The 21,316-nt window shown below is 38.3% G+C and overlaps 2 protein-coding genes across 2 annotated transcripts in view; one reads left to right on the top strand and one right to left on the bottom strand.

Annotated features, from left to right (window-relative positions):
* Positions 1-222: 222 nt before the first annotated feature.
* On the top strand, positions 223-7,925 carry PAICS (phosphoribosylaminoimidazole carboxylase, phosphoribosylaminoimidazole succinocarboxamide synthetase; the record flags this gene model as incomplete). The annotated part of the gene is made up of 8 exons (XM_010076212.1): positions 223-420; positions 3,118-3,296; positions 3,958-4,137; positions 4,228-4,341; positions 5,641-5,724; positions 5,828-6,008; positions 7,028-7,186; positions 7,604-7,925. Coding segments are annotated over 8 exons (1,262 nt in total), but the record flags the coding sequence as incomplete, so codon positions are not given.
* A 4,011-nt stretch (positions 7,926-11,936) lies between these two features.
* The window catches only part of LONRF1 (LON peptidase N-terminal domain and ring finger 1), a gene marked incomplete at its 5' end in the record, with an annotated part of 12,975 nt that continues 3,595 nt past the window's right edge, over positions 11,937-21,316 (bottom strand). Inside the window, 9 exons of the mRNA XM_010076210.1 lie at positions 11,937-12,570; positions 14,106-14,258; positions 14,639-14,801; positions 14,909-15,067; positions 16,248-16,369; positions 16,891-17,005; positions 17,860-17,950; positions 18,036-18,273; positions 18,731-18,877. Coding sequence (XP_010074512.1) covers positions 12,412-12,570; positions 14,106-14,258; positions 14,639-14,801; positions 14,909-15,067; positions 16,248-16,369; positions 16,891-17,005; positions 17,860-17,950; positions 18,036-18,273; positions 18,731-18,877 — 1,347 coding nt within the window. The remainder of the gene's footprint in view (positions 12,571-14,105; positions 14,259-14,638; positions 14,802-14,908; positions 15,068-16,247; positions 16,370-16,890; positions 17,006-17,859; positions 17,951-18,035; positions 18,274-18,730; positions 18,878-21,316) is intronic.

Here is a 21,316-nt window from a genome sequence, read left to right as displayed (position 1 = left end):
GCGTTCGCCCTGGCTGCTCGGAGGGAAACCGACCGACCTGCCCCGCAGGCGGGGGCTTACCGTGCTCTTCGTGGTCGCTGACCGCAACGCGGGAGCCTGCTGGGTCTCGCTTTGCATGCAGCTGTGCGTAAAGTATGTGGACTTGGTGGGCTTACGTGCAGAAGTAAAAAAAAAAACAATACTTCTTTCAATCTAAAACTGATTTGGTTTTTCTTTCTTTAGACCTGAAACTTGGTAAAAAAGTTAATGAAGGTAAAACGAAAGAAGTGTACGAGCTGCCAGATATCCCAGGATGTGTTCTCATGCAGTCAAAAGACCAAATAACAGCGGGAAATGCAGCCAGGAAGGACCGAATGGAAGGAAAGGCTGCCATTTCCAATACAACAACTAGCTGTGTGTTTCAGTTGCTTCAAGAAGCTGGTAAGCATTTCAAAGGTAGAATATATGCCTGTGTATTACAGATGTTGTTCCAAAACCGGTATTGTTTCTATGTATTGGTTTATCCTGCCTTGAGGCTCTCATGGTTTTTTTGAGTGTCTTTTCTATTAGTTTTAGTAACACTTTTCCCTCTGGTGCTACAGACCTGTCTGGGCAACCTTGTTAATTTGGAACATGACACTATCTATAGTAATCTTCTAATCGCAGATAACACTGTATTGTTTCTCCTGGTTGTTTGAACATACCCCTAATCCTTCCCCCCACTTCTTGTCAGTTCTTCCCTACCCGCATGCCTGTAATACCAGACTGGATGCATCTCGCCTTTCTTGCTATCTCTGCCTGCGTAGAAGTCACTGCTAGCTAGTGGCACTACCAGGCTATGTCTAAGCTGTGTGAAATTTGTGTATGAATGTTAAAAGATAAAATTAGAGTATCCTTTCATATATATTTTTTTTTATTTTTCCCTTCTCAGTTGTATGTACTATATAAGTGTCAAGTTTTTGTATACTTAAACATGAGGACTGTGTTGCAACTGCATGTATTGATTGGTATTGAATGTATTGGGAACTTAATGTTTACTTTAAAAGACTAAAAATTTGAGTCACTCAAGTAAGTTTTGAACTACACTTCCAAAAATTGAGCTGGTATTCTTGCTTTGAAAAAGAATTTTGAAGTCTTTGACTGAGAAGCTTGCAAGTTGCAAAGAGGAATTTGAGCTAGTGGGTTCTAACCTAAGTCTGCTAACAGTACTGTAATACAGGCACCAATAAACTTGGTTGCAACTGCTTATAGCTGTATGCTCATTGCACTTTGGAGCATTCACACAAAGACTTCCTCAAGTCCCAGCTGAGTACCAGTTACTCTCCACTTTATAACAGATAATGCAATTTTTAATAATAGATCTCGGTGAAACAGTAAAGCCCTAGCATGTTTCATATGTGGGGGAGAGAAAGATGGTTTCTGTAGAGTTATATCTACCTGTATTTGTGTGCAAGTAGTTCTTGAAATATGGGCTGAGATGATAAAGGTATTTTGTAAATAGATAGTGGGAAAAGAAGAAAGTGTGTAACCAAGGCATTCAGTATAATCCTCAGTCACTGTCTTTCTTGGAAAGCCCATTTTGCATACAGTACAAAGAAGCCTCCAAGGTCTTTCTGATTATGTTTGCAGTTGATTTAAAATTACCAGTTTTCATTTAAAACTGGCAGTTTTTATTTAGGAAAAGTTAATCAGATGTTTTGCCTAATTCTTAAAAGGACAATAGTTAAGCTAACAATCACTATTTAATATCCTACAGACATGAATTTTAAATGTGAAGAAGCCATGCTGTAGACCTCAAAGATCCTTAAATGGCTTGTACTCAGTACCTTCGGGTGCTCTGGAAGAACACAGAGTAAACTGCAGCTGCATTTTAAAGCAACAAAAGAACTTTCAGGGTTCTTCTCCAGTTTGGTTAGCTGACTGGCATAAATTGCAGATAACGTGAATGCTTTATTGTAGAAGTAGTTTGTTTGCTTTGCGCAACTCTTCTTAACCTACTCTTTCAAAGGTGATCATTAACAAAGTTCTGTTAAAGTTTCTCTCCCTTTTATAATAGAGCTAATGTCAGCCCTTCAAAAGCATGCATCTACACTGATGAAAAATGTATTGAACCATTCGGGGTGGGGGTCGATCTTAATGCCTGGATTTAGAAGTGACATAATAAGCAGTCAATTATTTACATCATTCTGACTTTGAGAGCAATGCAATAAAATCTGAAGAGTCAATGTTAATACTGTATTTTTAAGGCTTTAATTCTTCCTTTATGGCTGTGGAGGTGGAATGGAATAGAGCTACTTCTTGGTTTGACTGGATGCAGTTCCTTTGGCCTTTGCTGGCAGATGCCAGCTGGGCTTGGCAGTTGTCTTGCCGTGCGGGGAGAAAGGTGGGACTCCTCAAGGGTGAAATGAAAAAAGCCATTTAGTGCATAGGGAGGCTTATCTGCATGTGTTGGCCATCCCTGTTTAATATGGGGTTGTCTTAGAATAGGCAAGAAGGTTGTTTTGTTGCAGTAGGTTTGTATGTGTGCGTGTGCTTCTGACTCTTCATGTCTCTTGCCCAACACACCACTAAGATCTAGTACCCTAAATAAATGTTAGTTTGTAATGAAAGGGAGGACTAAATTCTCTTCTCTTCCCCATCTTCCTTTATTAAACAAAGTAGTAAAGTCTACCATGTTTTTATATTTCACTGCCTTTCCCTAACTCCTTTAAAAGCCTCCAATTACTGTTCCATGCATGATGGCTCTTCCACCAGAGAGCATGTTTAGGTACTTGGTTGCTGCTAACTTCTGTTTAAAAATGAACCGTTGTGAAGAATAGTTTGTTTTTTTTTTAAAAAAAAAGGTCTGTGGATAAAATTATTTGCAAGAATAAGATTTCTGACCAGAGCATGAGGTTCTGAGCTAGAAGTGAGTGTTGTATGATAAAATTGGTGAAACTAATGACTTGTGGAAGATGACTGCACTCATCACCTTTTGCAAGGCCAGAGTGGGTTTAAAATATGCTGAAGAGATTCAGTGTGTCCCTTAAGTCCAGAGAAGAATAAGATTCAGTTGTACTTAAAAAATATATTTGTGACTTTGTTTCAACTGTGGAGTTCTGCCTAGTAATACAAATAAGCTGCCATCTTTATGTTTAGGAATCAAAACAGCTTTTGTCAGGAAACAGAGTGACACAGCATTCATAGCAGCTCACTGTGAAATGATCCCAATTGAATGGGTGTGCAGAAGAATTGCTACTGGCTCCTTCCTCAAAAGAAACCCTGGTGTCAAAGAAGGGTATAAGTTTTACCCACCCAAAATTGAGATGTTTTACAAGGTACGTTTCCTTTCCTGTGATGTTAATCAAACTTAAGCAGAGCTAGAACTCTGTATTACCTCTTAAAAATACTGACAAATAGAGCAAGTAGCACTAGTGGCTGACCAATCCTCTTGGTATTGGTAGCTTTGCCATCCTAATGTTTTCTTGCATTCCTGTCCAGCAGCTGTTTTGTCTAAAGTGCTTATAGTGTAATACTGGCTTGCAGGGAACCAAAGAATAACAAGTCAAAATGTACATAAAATAGAAAAATGTTTCATCTATAAAGTATAAGGACTTTTTAGGCATAAGCCTAACACATCAATTGAAACAGATGTGTTGATACATTTGAAGAAATTAAACATACTTGTGCACTGAGGGTAGGTAGGTAGCTAGTCACTTGGTATTCTTCACTGCAAATTGCTGCTGAAAGAAGTGTCTTTTGAAGTGTGATGTAAAGTGTTGTTTGCAGTGTACCCTGTCACTTTTGGGGCACTAAGCAAAATTGAAGTGCTTTTAAAGATACTCAGGTGTTAACAGCAAGTGTTTTCAATGGTATACTAGTATGAAACCTGTGTTTGTATTTTGGAAAACAAACAAACAAAACCAAGTATTATCTTCTAATTGTTATTTTCCTCTTATAGTATAAACTACATGACATATGTTTTGGTTTTCTTAACAGGATGATGCTAATAATGACCCACAGTGGTCTGAGGAGCAGCTAATTGAAGCAAAATTCTGTTTTGCTGGACTTAGTATTGGCCGGACTGAAGTGGATATTATGGCTCGTTCTACTCAAGCTATTTTTGAGATCCTTGAAAAATCATGGCAGCCCCAAAACTGCACTCTAGTAGACCTGAAGGTATAGGAATCTGATTTCTTATAATCCTGTTTCTGACAAGAAATATATCACTGTATAGTTACTAAAATAGGATTCTCATTGTCTCTTTAGATTGAATTTGGTGTTAATATTCTGACAAAAGAAATTGTTCTTGCTGATGTTATTGATAATGATTCATGGAGACTGTGGCCATCAGGAGACAGAAGCCAGCAGAAGGACAAGCAGGTAGTGTTTTAATATTTACCTTTTAAGTCAGTTGGGAAGCAGAATGAAAGAAGTAAACCCTACAGTTAAACACATGCTTTCAGAGTGGCCTTTTCTAGATAGTATTATCTTATTACAGGGTAGTTTATAGGGTAACTGGTGTCCAATTCTGTTCTCATTAAAGGTTGATTATCTGGTTTCTGGTAGAAAAAAATCCTCAATAGGAATGCCCAACAGCACTTATTGACCAGAGCTATTGTAATGAAGTGTGGAGCTTCCAGGGCTAACAAGAATTGCTGACTTGGTGTGCAGATAATGAAATAGTTGGACAACAAATTGGTAGGAAGAAGAGAAGCTGTCGTTTCCAGGTCTGCCTCCAAGTTTCTCTGTTTATTCAGAGTGGTATCTTCTGCCAGTAAAGATCTGGTGATACCTAAGGAGGGATCTGCAGAAAATATGCTTTCCTTCATTATTTATTTTGCCTAACCTTGAATTCAATAATCGGTTGTCTCTAGGTGTTACTAACAGACTGTGCTCACAAATGAGGGCTCCAGACATACGTTTGAAATAAAACTTGTCCTATATTTAAACTTCTAGCAATTACACTTGTCAAATATCTCTTCCCAGGTAAGTAGTTAAGAAAGAACCAGTTTGGAAATGCTGGTGCCATGGAGCTTCTGTGACAGTCATTGTGACTAGTAACAGAGACCCTGTGAGAGAAAGTGGCTGTAAGCCACAGGGGAAGACTTCAAAGTGGGTGTGTGGGAGGAGGGCTATTACTTTTAAATTGGGAAGCAGAACTGCTCTATTGTTTACTTTACATGAATTATGTGGTAGCATGCTTGAGTGAATTGCTCTGACAGTGCTTTTGCTCATCTCCCTAAAATAAGATAGATTATAACATCATGCAGAACCTAGGTTGGCTAGTGCATTGCTATGGAAGTGCTACTGCAGACAATCGTGGCATTACAAATCCAATTTTTAAGAAGTTGCCTGTCTTTCCTTAGACTTACCCTTTGGGAAGCTTCTGAAACCTTGATACCCTTGTGGCTAAAAGCCTTTCATGTTGCAAGTGGCCATAAATTGTAATGTAAAAGGCTGTTTACACCTACTGAATAGGGTTCTTCTTCAGAGAGCTGCACCCACTCTGTCCTATAGCTGTTCTGATCTCTGTTCTCCTTCCTGTGGAATTGTTGGAAACTGCATAAATATTTCAGTTGGGGTATTCTTACCAATTATAGCAGCAAAATGAGTGTTTTGTGTACCCAAAGCACGCCAACTTCCGGGTGGTTTATTTTTCTCCCCCCCCCTTCTTTTCAGTCCTACCGGGACCTGAAAGAAGTGACTCCTGAAGCACTGCAAATGGTTAAGAGAAACTTCGAATGGGTTGCAGAAAGAGTGGAGGTATCTGTTTTTATGAACAACATATGTAGTTATTGAACTCTAGATGTTTTCAACCCTGGTGACTGCTTTTCTTTCCCTTGCCCCCCTTCACTCTTTTCCCTAGTTGCTTCTGAAAACAAAGAGCCAAGGTAGAGTTGTGGTGTTGATGGGATCCCCTTCTGACCTCAGTCACTGTGAAAAAATTAAAAAGGCATGTGCAACCTTTGGAATTCCTTGTGAGTTAAGGGTGACCTCTGCTCACAAAGGGCCAGATGAAACTCTGAGGATCAAAGCAGAGTATGAAGGTAAATGCCAAAGAACTACTGAGTATCATGTTCAAGAATGACTTGGCAACTTAAGGATTTGTGTGGGTTTTTTCCTTTTTTTTTCTTCTTAAACACAACACCAAGCTGTTACAATGCTGTTCTATGCTTGCTGATTACATAATGACAAGTTGTAGACTGCACGAAGCAATTACAGTGTAATGTATTGTCCTACTGCCCAGCTACAGCTTCTGTTACTCAGTCTAACCTCTCCCCTTAGTACCAGAACTACTTTGCCCAGGCTTTGATCGTGTTAATACACTTATTGTAGCATCTTGCTGCTAATGCTAGGCCTTCTGAAACGAGGAATGATAGTTTCTTTAGCTGACTCAGAATATTCTTATGGGTTATTTACAAGGCAGATGTTGCTCCTATCATGTTTTCCTGCCTGTTTCATGACAATATTCTTGCTCATTATTCTAGATACCATGAGAAAAAGACCATGAGCAAAAGATACTTGATTTAAACTGTTATCTTTACAAAGAAAACCTGATATCTCTTCAAAAGTGTTTATAGCCTAGCAGAAGAGAGATAAGAATTATTTTTTTTTGTGGGAGTATACTTCCTACTGGTGAAAAGCTGGCAGATAGGGTATGTTAAAGACTCGGTGAAACAACAGATGTGGTAAACATAGTTAAGAAACACTTGAGGTGAACAGTGTAAGATTTAAGGAGAGGAACACTTAAAGATGCCAGAGGTTTAAGGGCTATGTTCTCTACAAAGCTAAGCAGCATTTATTCCTCTGATACTGCAGCTTCCCTTTGGAGGCAGAATATGATATGCTAACTTCGGTTGTGTTAAATGTTAGCTGGGATTTAAGGCTGCAAGATTTCGAAGTTATTTCTGTAAAGGGGGAAATCAGCACTAGAATTTTGTGTCTGTGCAATGGAATTGACAAAATAGCTGCAAACAGAATTGTGGACTTGGAGAAAGTTCCCCCAAAAGCAAGTGGTAGAGCACAAGCTGGATTGATTATTTCTGAATGTCTTTCTCCCCCCCAGGAGATGGAATCCCAACAGTGTTTGTTGCTGTAGCTGGCAGAAGCAATGGTTTGGGGCCAGTAATGTCTGGTAACACTGCTTACCCAGTTGTCAACTGTCCTCCACTCTCAGCTGACTGGGGTACTCAGGATGTATGGTCGTCTCTCAGACTACCCAGTGGTAAGATGGTTTTCAAATTACGCTCTTATACTGACCTAGCTCTATTTTTGTTGCTGTTCTAGTGGAATTAGTATTAATGGAGATTTAAATAACTGAATTTTGTTCACAGTTATAGAGCTGCATTTTACTTATGATCAAAGATCAAAAAATATCTTCTTCCACAATCAGTGTAGGTAAGATGCTTGGCAACTAGGAGGCCCAGAATTCTGTTACCTCTGTGTAAGGACAGTCATTTGGTATGCTGGCTTTTGGTTTAAAATGCTGTGAAGCAGTCATGTTAGAAGTAGTGGAGCACATTTTAAAACCACATCATGTGGTTCCTGAAGGCTGAAACAAACAGTCTTAAATTGTTCTTCAGAGGCAGTGTTTTGTTTGACTATAAAATATGCTTTGGTAAGTGGCACACTCTCTCTGCAGGTCTTGGCTGTCCCACTACTCTGTCACCTGAAGGAGCTGCCCAGTTTGCTGCCCAGATATTTGGGTTAAACAACCATTTGGTGTGGGCCAAACTGCGATCAAACATGTTAAACACCTGGATCTCCTTGAAGCAGGCTGACAAAAAACTTCGAGAGTGCACCTTGTAAGTCATAACTGACAAGTAACTATTATGAGTTACCTGAAGATAATGGTGTGCATATTCATTTATTTGTACTAGAATTTACATCTGGATGAGCTCAAAAGTCCTGCCATTGTTAGAGCAGCAGGTGAAGTCTGTTGTGTCCTCATCCTTCCCTTGTGTGTTTTTTACTATAACAACATAGTAAAAGATGGGGAAGTAGTATTTTAGGTGTCTGTCGCTCCAAAATGGTGCTGTTGCTTTTTAGTGTATACTGTTAACTACAGACTATGTCAAGAGAATGATGTGGTACGATCTAAATAGAATTCAACTAGTCTTCTGTATTTCTGCAACAGTAATATTCTTCCATAGTAATAATTTATGTCTTGAACCTTATTAACTCAACTGGACTGGTAATTAAAGCCAGTGCTGATGCTGTTCTGCTTGCAATGATGGTATGCTTTCCTTAGCAATAAAATGGCAACATATGCTATATTAATAGGAAAAGGGGCTGGAAAAATGTTTTAAGAGGCTGAAATAAATACCTGCCTTATTTAAAAAATGTATATACATACATATTGGTTTTGTTTTTTTTTTAAATGTGTGTGTATGCATACCCCATTGATATCTTCTGGAATGATGTGATAAAGTTGACACAAATTCTCTTGTTCATAATAAACTGTAAATACAAACGGTTTGAGTGAACTGTAACTAGGCTTGTTGCCTGTGTGCTGTAACTCTTGCCTAGTCCAGTCTTTGCCCTTTTACGTACCAGGCAGATCTCTACCTTCAGGAGGTCTAAAGGACCTATGGGATGATGCTGAACAGTCTTCATACACCTCAATAAGTCTAGCTATTATGTATCTGTATTGCCTCACTCTGTTACTATGGAATTTTACTGAACTGAAGGGGAGGATGAATAGTAAAGCAACAAACTGCTGGGGGGAAATCTAAGAATGACTGTCTTGGCTTTACCCACACCCGTCTTCTGAGTAGGTATGATACTAACAAATATGCAATTATTCAATCTATGTAACACTTATGCTTTTACAATTATAAATAAACTATTGACTTCAAAGCTTCTTCATGGTGGTTTATTGAATAAGTACACTCAAAAACTAGCCATCAGCTGTGGTACATAACTTCACAACCTTAAGTTAGGGAATACTCTTGTAAAAAGCTTATGCATTAAAATCTGCATAGAATGGTATCCAGTGTTGTGGAAGATAATCAAGTAGTAAGTGTCTCACTGTTAGAGGAAGCTGTGTTGCTTTATTCCTAAGGTAGTGCTTTATGATTACCCCTTAGTGGGAGTTAGCTGGATTAAATGCTGCTGCTGGCCTTGTAATTCACAGGAAGGGGCCACATTTTATGTGTAGCTGTATCAAAGACCTCTCACCAGTACTCTCAGCAGTGCTCTCTTCTGGAGTTATGTGCAGGGATATTTAAATTGGTCAAAGCTTACACTCAAGCAAAATAACTAGAACTCTTTTCCTCATCTTGAGGGCAGTTGCTTTTCTAATGAATTTCTGAAGGAAATATCAATAATAGGGCTAATGATGACAAAGAAATTGAAATTCCTTGGTGGCATACCATTGCTGTGGCAGCACTGACTTAAAAGTGATCATTAAGACAGGGGTTTTTTTAGCAAGCAAGCACTTTACCAAGGTTTTACTCACCTACATATGTATGTTAGCACATCTGAAAGTGTTCTGTCAGCTAGCTCTCCTAACAGGATAGTGGTACTAACTTCAACTAGGAGAAAAATTAATGGGCAAAAAAGAGATGAGTGCATCCTCTTTGCTTAGGTGAGTGAAGTGGATCATCTTGTAATCAGACAAAAACCAGCACTAACAGCTGTAATGGAGAGTGCAGCACTGCTTTCTCCTGGAGGCAGCAGGCTGCTAGCTCAGCTGTATAAGGATACATAACCTGAGGGTAAAGTTATGCAAGAGGTGAAGGTGTCATTTCCTATTTCCTATTCTTCCCCACCCAGCCTGGGTGGTGGCTCTAATGGGTTATCAACCTGACAAGCATATTAGTCACCTGACTACCCTAGCACCACATGAGAGCAACAACTGCAGCCAGCCATTTGTGCCTCTTTCCCCCTGCCTTGCTGTGTTGTTTTGCTGTCTCTGTACAGTCTTTCCCCACACAATAAAAATCAGTAAGACAGTGACTTGAGTGTTCTACCTGGAACATTCTGTACTGGCTTGAGTTATTTTTCTCAAATTTCTTGCACCCTGATTATACTAACTTCATTTGTAAAATGTTGGGCATGAGCATGCCAAGTTCTTTAGTTGCCATAGAGATGGTAATTCTTCAGCTTTTGGAGGGGGTGGGTTGTTTGGGGTTTTTTTGTGCAGCCTGTACTGAACTCTCAGAAGCAAACCCTTGCTTGAGCAGTTGCCTTGCAAGGAAATACTAAGACACAGCAGCTAGCATTAACAGGGTGGTGCTTTGATCAGCAGATGAAACCTGTGAAGTCCTATTGTATCTGCAAGAACTTTACAGAGTTGTCTTAAAGGCAACAGTGCTGCATATCAGCTTTTTCACAAAGCTTTTGCTATGAAAATACTTCCCCTTGATTCAGCATTCCAACTACTACCTTGATGCAATAACCTGAGCACTTCTTCCAACAGAAATTGCTCTTGTAGCACTTGCTTTTTTTGTCTAATTTTAAAAACTATCCACATTCTTAAGTAAAAAGTGCTTTTATCTTCAAAAAACCTATTACATAAAGGGGTTGCTGAAATTTATTTGCATTTGGTTTACAATTCCAGAAGCAGAATTTATATATGGCACAGGAAAGTGCAAGCCAACTGACACCTTATCTCAATTTTAATTTTATTAAAAACTCATGGGAACATGTAAAAACATCTAAAAGCCACATCTTCCAGCAGACCAGGGAATCCTCAATTTCAAAATTAAAACTCTTGTCAAGAAAAAAAAAAAAATTACCACTACATTATTTGGGTATTTCAAGCCTGACTACAGGGACTTTTTGCTGTCAAGAAAAAAAAAAGATCCTGTCACCTGTGTTTTTAAAAAGATCACGGCAGTACAAAAGATTAAGTTTCTAAGGTTATAACATACTGGAATGGAGATATAGAGGATCTCCTTTCTTCTTTTATTACGCAAATAAAGTTTTTCAAATGTTAACCCAGGACTTTATTCATACAATAAAAGGGGAAATTTACCTTAGAACGAAGTCCACATTAAAAGTGATCAAGCAAATTTTAGGTCACCTGTAACATCTTAAACTGCAGAAGAGAACAAGGCCACAGCATCAGATTAGCAAGCCTGTATTTAAGTGTTCCAGAAGAACGGTTTCCCACAACTTCTGTGAAATGATGATTTGATACCTGAAACCACCTCAATTTAAACAAAGTAGATACAAAAGCAGGACACCAGCAAAACCTTGTCAGACCAATAATCAGTGTGAGACAGGTACTGCATCAGAAACAGATTATGTACATACCAATTACATCATGAAGTGCCCACAACCTCAATGTAGGTTAAATAGCTGCTTCTGGCTTTACTTAAAATCCCAGAATAGAAGCATATGGAAAATGAAAGCGATTTTTAGTTTCTGATAAAAATATTACAAACTTTTAGCTTTTATTGAAAATTAAATATATTAGCAAAAGCAAGATTTAAGAAATATTTTACAAAATGATTTACATACAAGAAAGCCAGTATCAGACATATTCACAAATATGCAAACCTTCTTTAATTACAAAAAGTACCTATTGGCAGCATGATGCTAACCTTGCCACTGCAGTGTGCTCTACTATTGATATGAATAAGGCATAGAACTCACATTTGCACCAACTTAAAAAGTTCAAACGAAACTTTAAGCTTTTAAATCCCGGATGCACAATCCCCAATACATACACACACTCTAAGATTTCTTCTTCTAAGCTCTATAAACTAAGTGTGTGCTCTGGAAGAACAGCCAGCCTGAAAAGCCCAGTAGAAATGTAACTGGTACTAACATTTAGTTTTCAGTTTCCTCTTTAACATGTACAGGCCTAGGTATGTAAACCATATTCACAGTTTAAGTATTTTTATACAGAACTACCTTTTTTTTTTTGCATTGGCTCTCAGTTCAGCATACAGTTCATAATGTCACCTGTCTTGTAGTGAACACATTTACAAGATAACTTAAGAATCTGTACCATGGTCAAGAGTAGTAATATCCAACAGTGACATTCAATACTAGATTTCAAATATTTGTGCAAACAGCAAAAGAACAGTTGTATGAGGCAAACTTATTTGCAAAACTTTTAATACCTCCTCAATATTGTAAACTTGGACTGTCAGCCTTAAGTCCTGCACTTCCCACAGTTTTAAAAAGTCAGTGGCTAAAATTATCAAGTCTCAAAAATGTTCTCTTCTACATAGTGCAAATTGTAACGTAGGTAACATGAAAAACATATCTAGCTGGATTGACTTTGTGCAATCATCAGTGGTCTTCTCTCATAGTTGAAGAAAGTGTGCATTCAAAGAACCACATGGTTCAGGAAGTTGGGAGGGTGGGGAGGAGAGAGAAAAAGCAGTTCCATTACACTTCTCAAACCAGTGCTAGATGTGCAAAGGCAGCAAAAATTCCAGCTGCTACTACAACCAGAACAGAGCAACTTTTCAGGAAGACCCAGGCGGTTAGTCACTTGGACTGGTCTCTAGAAAAATATGTCAGTATATGTTGGATTTTTATCAGACGGTCTTTTAAAGACATCATGGAGAGAACTGACAGCTGATATCTGGGGTCTACTGGGAGAACAGCTAGAAGCCACCAACACCAAGCAGGACCATTGGGCATTGCCTAAAAATAAAAGATAAACTGGTTACTCATAACCAATGTAGTACAGTTGACTAACACAAAGATATCAAAAGTCAAAGTTGTCAATAACAAAGACTAGTTTAAAGTTTGATACTAACTAAAGAATTCCAGATCCATAAGATCAGAAGGGTTCTGAAGGGATCTCTTACAATCTGTCTCCAACCAAGAAGTAAAATAAAGTACACTTAAACTATACTTGATAAAGCAATTATTTTTAAGACAACAAAGGAAGCTCCTTTTCCTTGGGAAAACATGGCTAAGCATAGGACAGTCACGTAATAACAAACCTCCCCGATAAAAAGTAAATCCATTACCTGTCATGCTGTTCCTAATGCTTGAATATTCTTGAAGCCTAACATTTTAATTACAATTGTCTTTGTTATATTTGAAGGATTCCTCTATCACCTTCCAATTCCACTCCCTTCCCATTACCTCCTAGACAGAGCAGGACTACTATCAGTTTCTTCTAAATTGATGAAACATACTATGTAACTTTTCCTGTACTTTATTCAATTCTCTACCCCAAGCCTTAGCTGTCACACCTGAAACTGGATGTAATACTCCTCAGCAGAGGTGGTATCACTGCAGAGAAGATTAATTACCTCAAATTACTTGCAAAAAATATTGCTGGTAGTGGTACACTTCAGGATGACATTTCCTCCCTTTCATTTGTATCACACAGTTGACACATTTGAGTTCTATTATAAATCTCAGGTACACACCCACAGTATTGCTGCCCTGCTAGTTAACCTGGATTTGTACATGTTTTCCTCTTTCCGAGCATGTTGTTTTAAACCTGTTTTTTAATTAATTTTTTTTAAAAATCACTTTTGAACTCATGCACTGCCCTCCACAGCATCTACAGTCCTCCCAGACCAGTTAATATAGTCTCTTGAAAGTATGTAGCTGATGGGTGAGGGACAAGCTCTCATAAGATCCCACTTCACATATAATTCCACTTCGAAAGGCAAATTTTATATATTTTTATATGATACTTTTTTCCAGCCTCCATTCTCTCAGGTTTTCACACGCCTTCATTAATTGTTTATAACCACCATTAAAATAGATTGCTGCAGCTAGTTTCTTTGGATTTGACAAATGTTTAACAGCTGCACGAGTGCATGGCACTAGCTCAGAAAGGAGGGAAGTGTTGTGATTACCTCTTTGCCAAATATTTCTGTCTGCACATGTCACAGGGAAGAAAACACAGGGGTTTTTTCCATTTGAATTCTAACAGCTTTACACAAACCAAATAGTTTTAAAATGCTACTTGAACTTAAAGAGTTCTGAGTTTACTACTTTTATCGCCACAGCAGCATACCATCCTTCCCTGCAAAAACTGTCAAACAGTGACATAATTGCTTTTTGTTGATCAGCATAAGAGAAAGAAGATGCAACACTTTCTGCCTTCAAAGTTGAGAAAAAAGACTTTTTTTCTTTTAGTGTTTACCAGTTGTTAACAGAGTTTTTATTTTTAGAAATAAGCATCTAAGAATTGATATTAAACAATGTCTCACCTGTATATTTTCCTCCCTGTCAGGCATTGGCCCAAAGTGCTGAAGGATCTGAGTGCGAAATTTGTTTCTTAAGTTTTGGAACCAACTGCAGGCCTGATTGTAAACAAAATTGTGAAGTTCTCTCAGTTTCTTTAGTTCTTCTTCATCAGCAACCTATAGGAGGAATGTTATGAAAATATCATTAGAGATAAAGAAACAATTACTAAGGTGTTTAAGCTAAAATCAAAAACCATTCTATTTCAACCATATTTAGGTAAGTTTCTTGCATTCTCCTAAACCTTGATTGCTAATGACTGAATAGTAAAGAAGGACCATGATATTTTAAAAAGTTACAGCTTCAAACTATTGTTCAAACAAAAAGCAGTATTTCTTCGTTACTTTATAATAATATTAATAAAATTAAGCTAGCTTCTGTTTTTTCCATGTGTTGGCACTGAATCTTCCAGTGGTCGAGGGACCTAAAAATTTTGAACTGAGCTCTTAAGAACAAATCAAGCAAAAAATAGTAAGTATTTAGACAGCATTCTGCATACCTTAACATCTTCCAAATATTCAATGTCTGCAGTGCAATAACCATCTTTCATCCCTCTCTGTAAAACTCTAAATCTCTTTCCACCAACTGTATCAACAACAGACCGTCCATCAGGCAGAAAATGAACATTCCTAATTTGCAGCATGCATCCATAATCTGCAAAACTAGGAAAGAGACCTTGTCACTAATGCAATTACTTCTGAAAGGACACTTCTTATAATTAAAAAAAGACATAAGCGGTGAGAAACTTAGAACTAGGATGTAAACCTACCCATTCTGAGAATCACTTATACACATCCCAAACTGTTTAGTCCCAGTTTCCATACTTCTGCGAATCATTAGTCGGTATCTTGGCTCAAACACATGTAGAGGGCAAGGCACAGTAGGATATGCCATAGTGCAAACAAACATTGGAACATTCTTGTTCAAGCTTCAAGAGAACATAAAAAGAAATATGTGGCTTAAAAATCTAAACACTGAACTATGCCAAGACAATACATTTTTTTCAGTATTTTTGCTGTATCTGAGGTCATAAAGCACTAATTTAAAAGTTTAATAATAAGCACATTGTAATAACTTCCATAAAAAATAAAAATATGCTAATAACAGTAACTGAATACCTATGCATTGATTTGAACACATACTGGACAGTCAGCCTTAGTTATCGAGTTAGTGAGTATCTAGTCAGTGAATGAAGGGCTTTGTTTTGGGGACAGGGGTCTTAGTTTTTTTTTTTTCCTTTTTGTTTTAGTTGGAGCCATAAAAGCCATTATGCCCTCAGAGTCCACAGTTTTCCTGGAAGTAAAAAGGTGTAGCAGTAACTACATTTAGATTCCATTAGGTCACCATTTAGATTATTTTCAATGATGGACTCCAGATCACAGATGCAACCCAGGGTATAATTTTTACCTTGCAGGCCTAGCTGAAAAACTAATTTTTTTTTCCATGCTGTTTTATGAAGTATGTACAGTTGATAGTCGATACGAACAAGTTAGCATTAAAACATTACCAGGTATTTAATTTGAATACCTTTTAGACTGTAAAACTTAATTCTAATGTATGGATTCTGTTACATAAGTTGCATGAGCTATAGTTTTAAATAGTTTTCCAACATTCACATCTACAATACACGACACTTTAATTATCTGAAGAACTCTACTGGATATAAGCATCAAGATCACAACAAAAATCCCAATGATTTCTTTTCAACATATCTATCTTTATACAATTAATGTCTATCATGAACTGCTTTGAAAGAAACTCAAGTATCTAAGACTGCAGCCAACTTAAGAGGACAATTCCATTAACAGCAGCAAAGCTAAAACTGAAGCATCACAACAGCACACACAGAAAGAGAAATAAAAGGGCAAACAAAGGACTCAAGAGGCTCATTGCATTGCTACTATCAAAGTGACTTTTTTCATTTACACAGTACTTAAAAAACTGTTAATTTTCTGAAACATACATTTAAGACACCAAAGTAACGTCTTTATACTCCTTCTTGCATCCACAATATGCCATTATTAATAATCACAAAAGTGATACAACTTTGTAAGAAGGATTTCCATACTAATCTCTCAAGTTTTCTAGATAAAAGACAACAAGCTTACTTTGAGTGTTCAGCAGTTTCTTCAGCATGAATTCTTTTTCTCTCATATAATTCATCAGACAAATATTTCATTATTAATTCCTCCAGCAGTTCTGTGATGCTGTATCTTCTGCTTGCAAGGTACTGTAAGCAATTAAAAAAATATGAATATTTATTTTCATGTATATTAACAAAAGAGTTGAGAAAATGCAGCTTTTATTTAAAACCATGACATGAAATGTGTCACAAATTAGATTTAAATTCATGAAAATGTACAGCTCTGAAGTTATGTTTCATTACTTAACACCTGATGTTACTCTGAAAATCACGCTTTTAGTTCTTAGTGTCTAATTCAGTTTGTATTTCTATACTTACCAGAGACAGAATTGATTTCCCAGGTTATACAGCCATACAAATAAGGAAAGCGTACAGAAATCACAGGAAGTTTTAACTGAATAGTTGAAGTTTACAATTCTCAGGATTTGATTACACCAACAAAACCTCCAAGACTCTGAGGCAAACCTAATCAACTTGCGTTGACAAAGTATGTCTCAAGTTTTTCCTTTCGAGCAGCAATCCATAACCCGAGTGAATCCAAGTGGCTGGATTTAAGCCTTTAAAATGATACGATGTTTGTATTTGTAAGCTCTACTGAGAAACAGTACCTCTTTCAAACTCTCCTTACAGAGTGGACACTGAGGAGCATGGTCTAAACACCGTTCCAAGCAACCTTTGCAAAAGGTATGTCCACAAGGGGTTGTCACTGGCTCAAAGAATAGCCTGAAACAAAATTACTAAAAGTTATGTACCATGGCAAGAACGTGTTTTGTTAAAAGAGTTAGTGAACGACATCTTTTAAAACTAGTTACACCATAACAAAGCAGAGAAAATTAATCCCATATCTCCTTTTTCTTCTTTTCCTCCTATACTGCAGTTCACTTCCATTTACCACCTCACCATTAATTTTTTTGTGTTTTCTGATGATTCTGGACACATTTCAACACTCCAAATAACTAAACATTTATCCCAATGCATAAAGATTTTGGTCTCACTACATGGAGATTCAGAACAGACAAAATTAAGTGATTCTCTGAGGAGCTAAGTTGTTTTAATAGCAGTACTACATACTAGTAACGTAACTATGGACAGTTTAATATACACGGTATGTTTTAAGGTATTTATTCTGAAAACTAGAACTACTCAATAAGAGCTTTTAAATACATCAGGTACATTTAAGTAGACTAACATTCTGCAGTATCTACATCTCCTAGACAAATACGAGGTGCACACGCAATTCTTCTAAGCTTAAGCCTTTCCCATATAAGTTAAATATTTTTATTGAGCGAAAAAACTCGTAACGTTTAACCACAGAAGATCCTGTCCTTTTTAAGTTACCAGTTAACAATGCCAAGTTTAATTTAAAAGGCAACTTGATTAAAATAATACTGTATTATATAGCACTATAGCAAGTGACATTTAAATAAGCATTTAACTTGAGAGACAGAGGAAGGCTGAAAATTATTGACTGATATCAGAACTCACCACAACCTAGTAAGTACCTCGGTTTACATGTGCAACAGATACATGGCCAAGAATCTGTAACAGAAATATTGAATCAAGGAGAAAAATCTTACCTCATACATAGAGAACACTCAAAATCTGAGACATCAATCAAATCCCTTGGAATTGTTCCAAAAGCCAGTGCCATGTCCCTTTTTGTACTCTCTAAGGAAAAGGAAGACAAAATACTCCTTCAAAGAAAGGCACAAGACAGTAAATACTTTAAAATTTAAAGTAAGTGACCATTTACCTCCTTGCTTTTTGTGTTTGTTTCTTCCATCTTCACATACAACTGTATCCTGTTCTGAGAAGGAAAGCTTTCTTTTCAACAAAGCACCTTTTTCTTGGCCAGAGAGAAGGGGTTCCGAAGACACTCTCTTTAAGCCATCTTCCTTGTCAAGGTCTTTTGTTGAGTTAAGAGCATGGGCAGACTGTGCACGATTTAAGCTTCCACTGACAGGTTCCAGTACTTCTGATCCTCCTAAACTCTAAAGTAGTAAGATGAACTGAACTTTACTTAAAGAATAACACAAATCCAAGTATATAAGATGGGAACATGCAAAGATACATATGCCAAAATGATACCCACAGTTAGTTCGTTAGTTAACTAGAGGAATTTGATAAGTCAAAACAGTACTCAAATTTGCTTATCATTAACAATTTAAAAATCTTCATCTGCATCAAAGAGAATAAAACCTGTATTTTTCTTTATTTTGAAGTCACTGATACCAAACCTCAGTACTTTCTAACACATAGTTCATTGGAATGAGGAGTCTAACACTCCAAATGAAAATACATTACTCACAAATCACAATTCTTTTCTGTAATGAGCTAAATTGGAAGAAAGTCAGCATTTAGGCTGGAATGTAGGTATGACAAACATATCACAACATCTGATGTTTGTGTACAAGCCAAAGAGAAAAGTTATCATACAGTTTTCATTACCTGCTCAGGACAAAGTGGTAAGTTGCAGTAAGACTCAGTCACCTCAGAACTAAGTATAAAAGATTTATTTCTAATATGTGATGAATTCCAAGCAGATTCCTTCAGACTCTCTCCTAACTTCTCTGGAGACAGCACATCACACAATGTCTAGAAAACAAACATCTAATTGTTCATAATAATGAAAGAGTATATAGACAGAACTTTATTATAAAACTACATACCAAAAATAATAATTTAACCTATATTAAGTTATCCACAAAAATAGAGCTTTGTTTAAGCAGTAACTGAGACAGAACAACTGCAAACAAGCAAAAACCTACATACTTATATTACTAAAAAGAAATTACCTAGAAATCTTTTCTACAAGTGAGTCAGCTCTTCAGTTAGACATTATCAGTTCAATATCATAAAGCTTTTTCAATGTAAATTTTTATTATCAAAGAAAAACAGTTGAGCTCTGGGCATGAAAGAGTTCAGCTTAGAATATTCAACTTGCTGCCTGCTTTCCAGTTTTCTAGATTCTCAATTCAGGAACTCCAAAAACATATGTACTTTGAAATGTGTACTTAACACTTGTTCATTAGGACTATCTCTTCAACATAATATGGTATACTCAAAAGGAACTAATCTGCCACCTGAGCCTTCTCTGTATCATAGAATCATAGAACACTTTGGGTTGGAAGGTACCTTAAAGATCATCAAGTTCCACCCCCCAAGCCATGGGCAGGGACACCTTGCACTAGACCAGGTTGCTCAAAGCCTCATCCAGCCTGGCCTTGAACACCTCCAGGGATGGGGCATCCACAGCTTCTCTGGGTAACCTGTTCCAGTGTCTCACCACCCTCACAGTGAAAAATTTCTTCCCAATATCTAGTCTAAATCTACCCATTTTAGCTTAAAACCATTGCCCCTCATCCTATCACTACATTTCCTGATAAAGAGTGTCTCCCCATCTCTCCTGTCTTCCCATGTCCCTTTAAGTACTGGAAGGCTGCTATAAGGTCTCCCCAGAGCCTTCTCTTCTCCAGGCTGTACAACCCCAACTCTCTCAGCCTGTCCTCACAGGGGAGATGCTCCAGTCCTCTGACCATCTTCATGGCTCTCCTCTGGACTTGCTCCAATGGTTCCGCGTCCTTCTTATGTTGGGGGCCCCAGAGCTGGACGCAGTACTCCAGGTGGGGTCTCACAAGAGCAGAGTAGAGGGGGAGAATCACCTCCCTCAACCTGCTGGTCACGCTTCTTTTGATGCAGCCCAGGACACGATTGGCTTTCTGGCCTGCAAACACACATTGCCGGCTCACATTCAGCTTCTTATCAACCAAAACCCCCAAGTCCTTCTCCTCAGGGCTGCCCTCAATCCATTCTCCTCCCAGCCTGTATTTGTGCTTGGGATTTCCCCGACCCAGGTGCAGGACCTTGCACTTGGCCTTGTTGAACTTCATGAGGTTTGCACAGGCCCACCTCTCAAGCCTGTCCAGGTCCCTCTGGATGCCATCCCTTCCCTCCAGTGTGTTGACTGCACCACACAGCTTGGTGTTGTCAGCTAACTTGCTGAGGGTGCACTCAATCCCACTGTTCATGTCTCCAACAAAGATGTCAAACAACACCAGTCCCAATACTAACTCCTGCAGAATGCTACTCGTCACTTGTCTCCACTTGGACATTGAGCCATTGACCACAACTCTTTGGGTGTGACTATCCAGCCAATTCCTTATCCGCTGAGTGGTCCATCCATCAAATCCATGTATCTCCAAATTTAGAGACAAACATGTCATGTAGGACAGTGTCAAATGCTTTGCACAAGTCCAGGTAGATTACGTCAGTTGCTCTTCCCTTGTCCACCCACACTGTAACCCCATTGTAGATGGCCACCAAATTAATCAGGCACGATCTGCCCTTAGTGAAGCCATGTTCACTGTCATCAACCACCTCCGTATTTTCCATGTGCCTTAGCATAGTTTCCAGGAGGATTTGCTCCATGATCTTACTGGGCCCAGGTGAGAATGACTGGCCTGTAGTTCCCTGGGACTTCCTTTTTTCCCTTTTTAAAAATGGGGTTTCTGTTTCCCCTTTTCCAGTCTGCAGGAACTTGACCAGCCTGCCATGACTTCTCAAATACAATGGATAGCAGTTTGGCAACTTCATCCGCCAGTTCCCTCAGGACCCATGGATGCATCTCATCAGGTCCCATGGCCTTGTGCACCTTCAGGTTCCTCAGACGGTCTTGAACCTCATCTTCTCCTACAGTGGGTGGTTCTTCATTCTCCCAGTCCCTGCCTTTGCCTTCTGAGACTTCGGTGGTACGGCTCGAGCACCTACTGATGAAGACTGAGGCAAAATAATCATTGAGTACTGCAGCCTTCTCCAGGTCTCCTGTTTCCTTCTGGAGAGGGCCCACATTTTTCCTAGTCTTCCTCTTATCCCTAATGTACCTATAAAAGTTTTTCTTGTTGCCCTCGATGTCCCTGGCTTTAGCTTTCCTAACCTGCTCCTCAGCTGCTCAGACAGTTTCTCAGTATTCCCCCCATACTACCTGTCCTTGCGTCCACCCTCTGTAAGCTTCCTTTTTCTGTTTGTCCAGGAGCC

The sequence above is a fragment of the Pterocles gutturalis genome, unplaced genomic scaffold (assembly GCF_000699245.1).
Source record: "Pterocles gutturalis isolate BGI_N339 unplaced genomic scaffold, ASM69924v1 scaffold18103, whole genome shotgun sequence".
Lineage (NCBI taxonomy): Eukaryota > Metazoa > Chordata > Aves > Pterocliformes > Pteroclidae > Pterocles > Pterocles gutturalis.
Note: the sequence above shows the minus strand (reverse complement) of the source record. Positions and strands in the feature narration are given on the sequence as shown.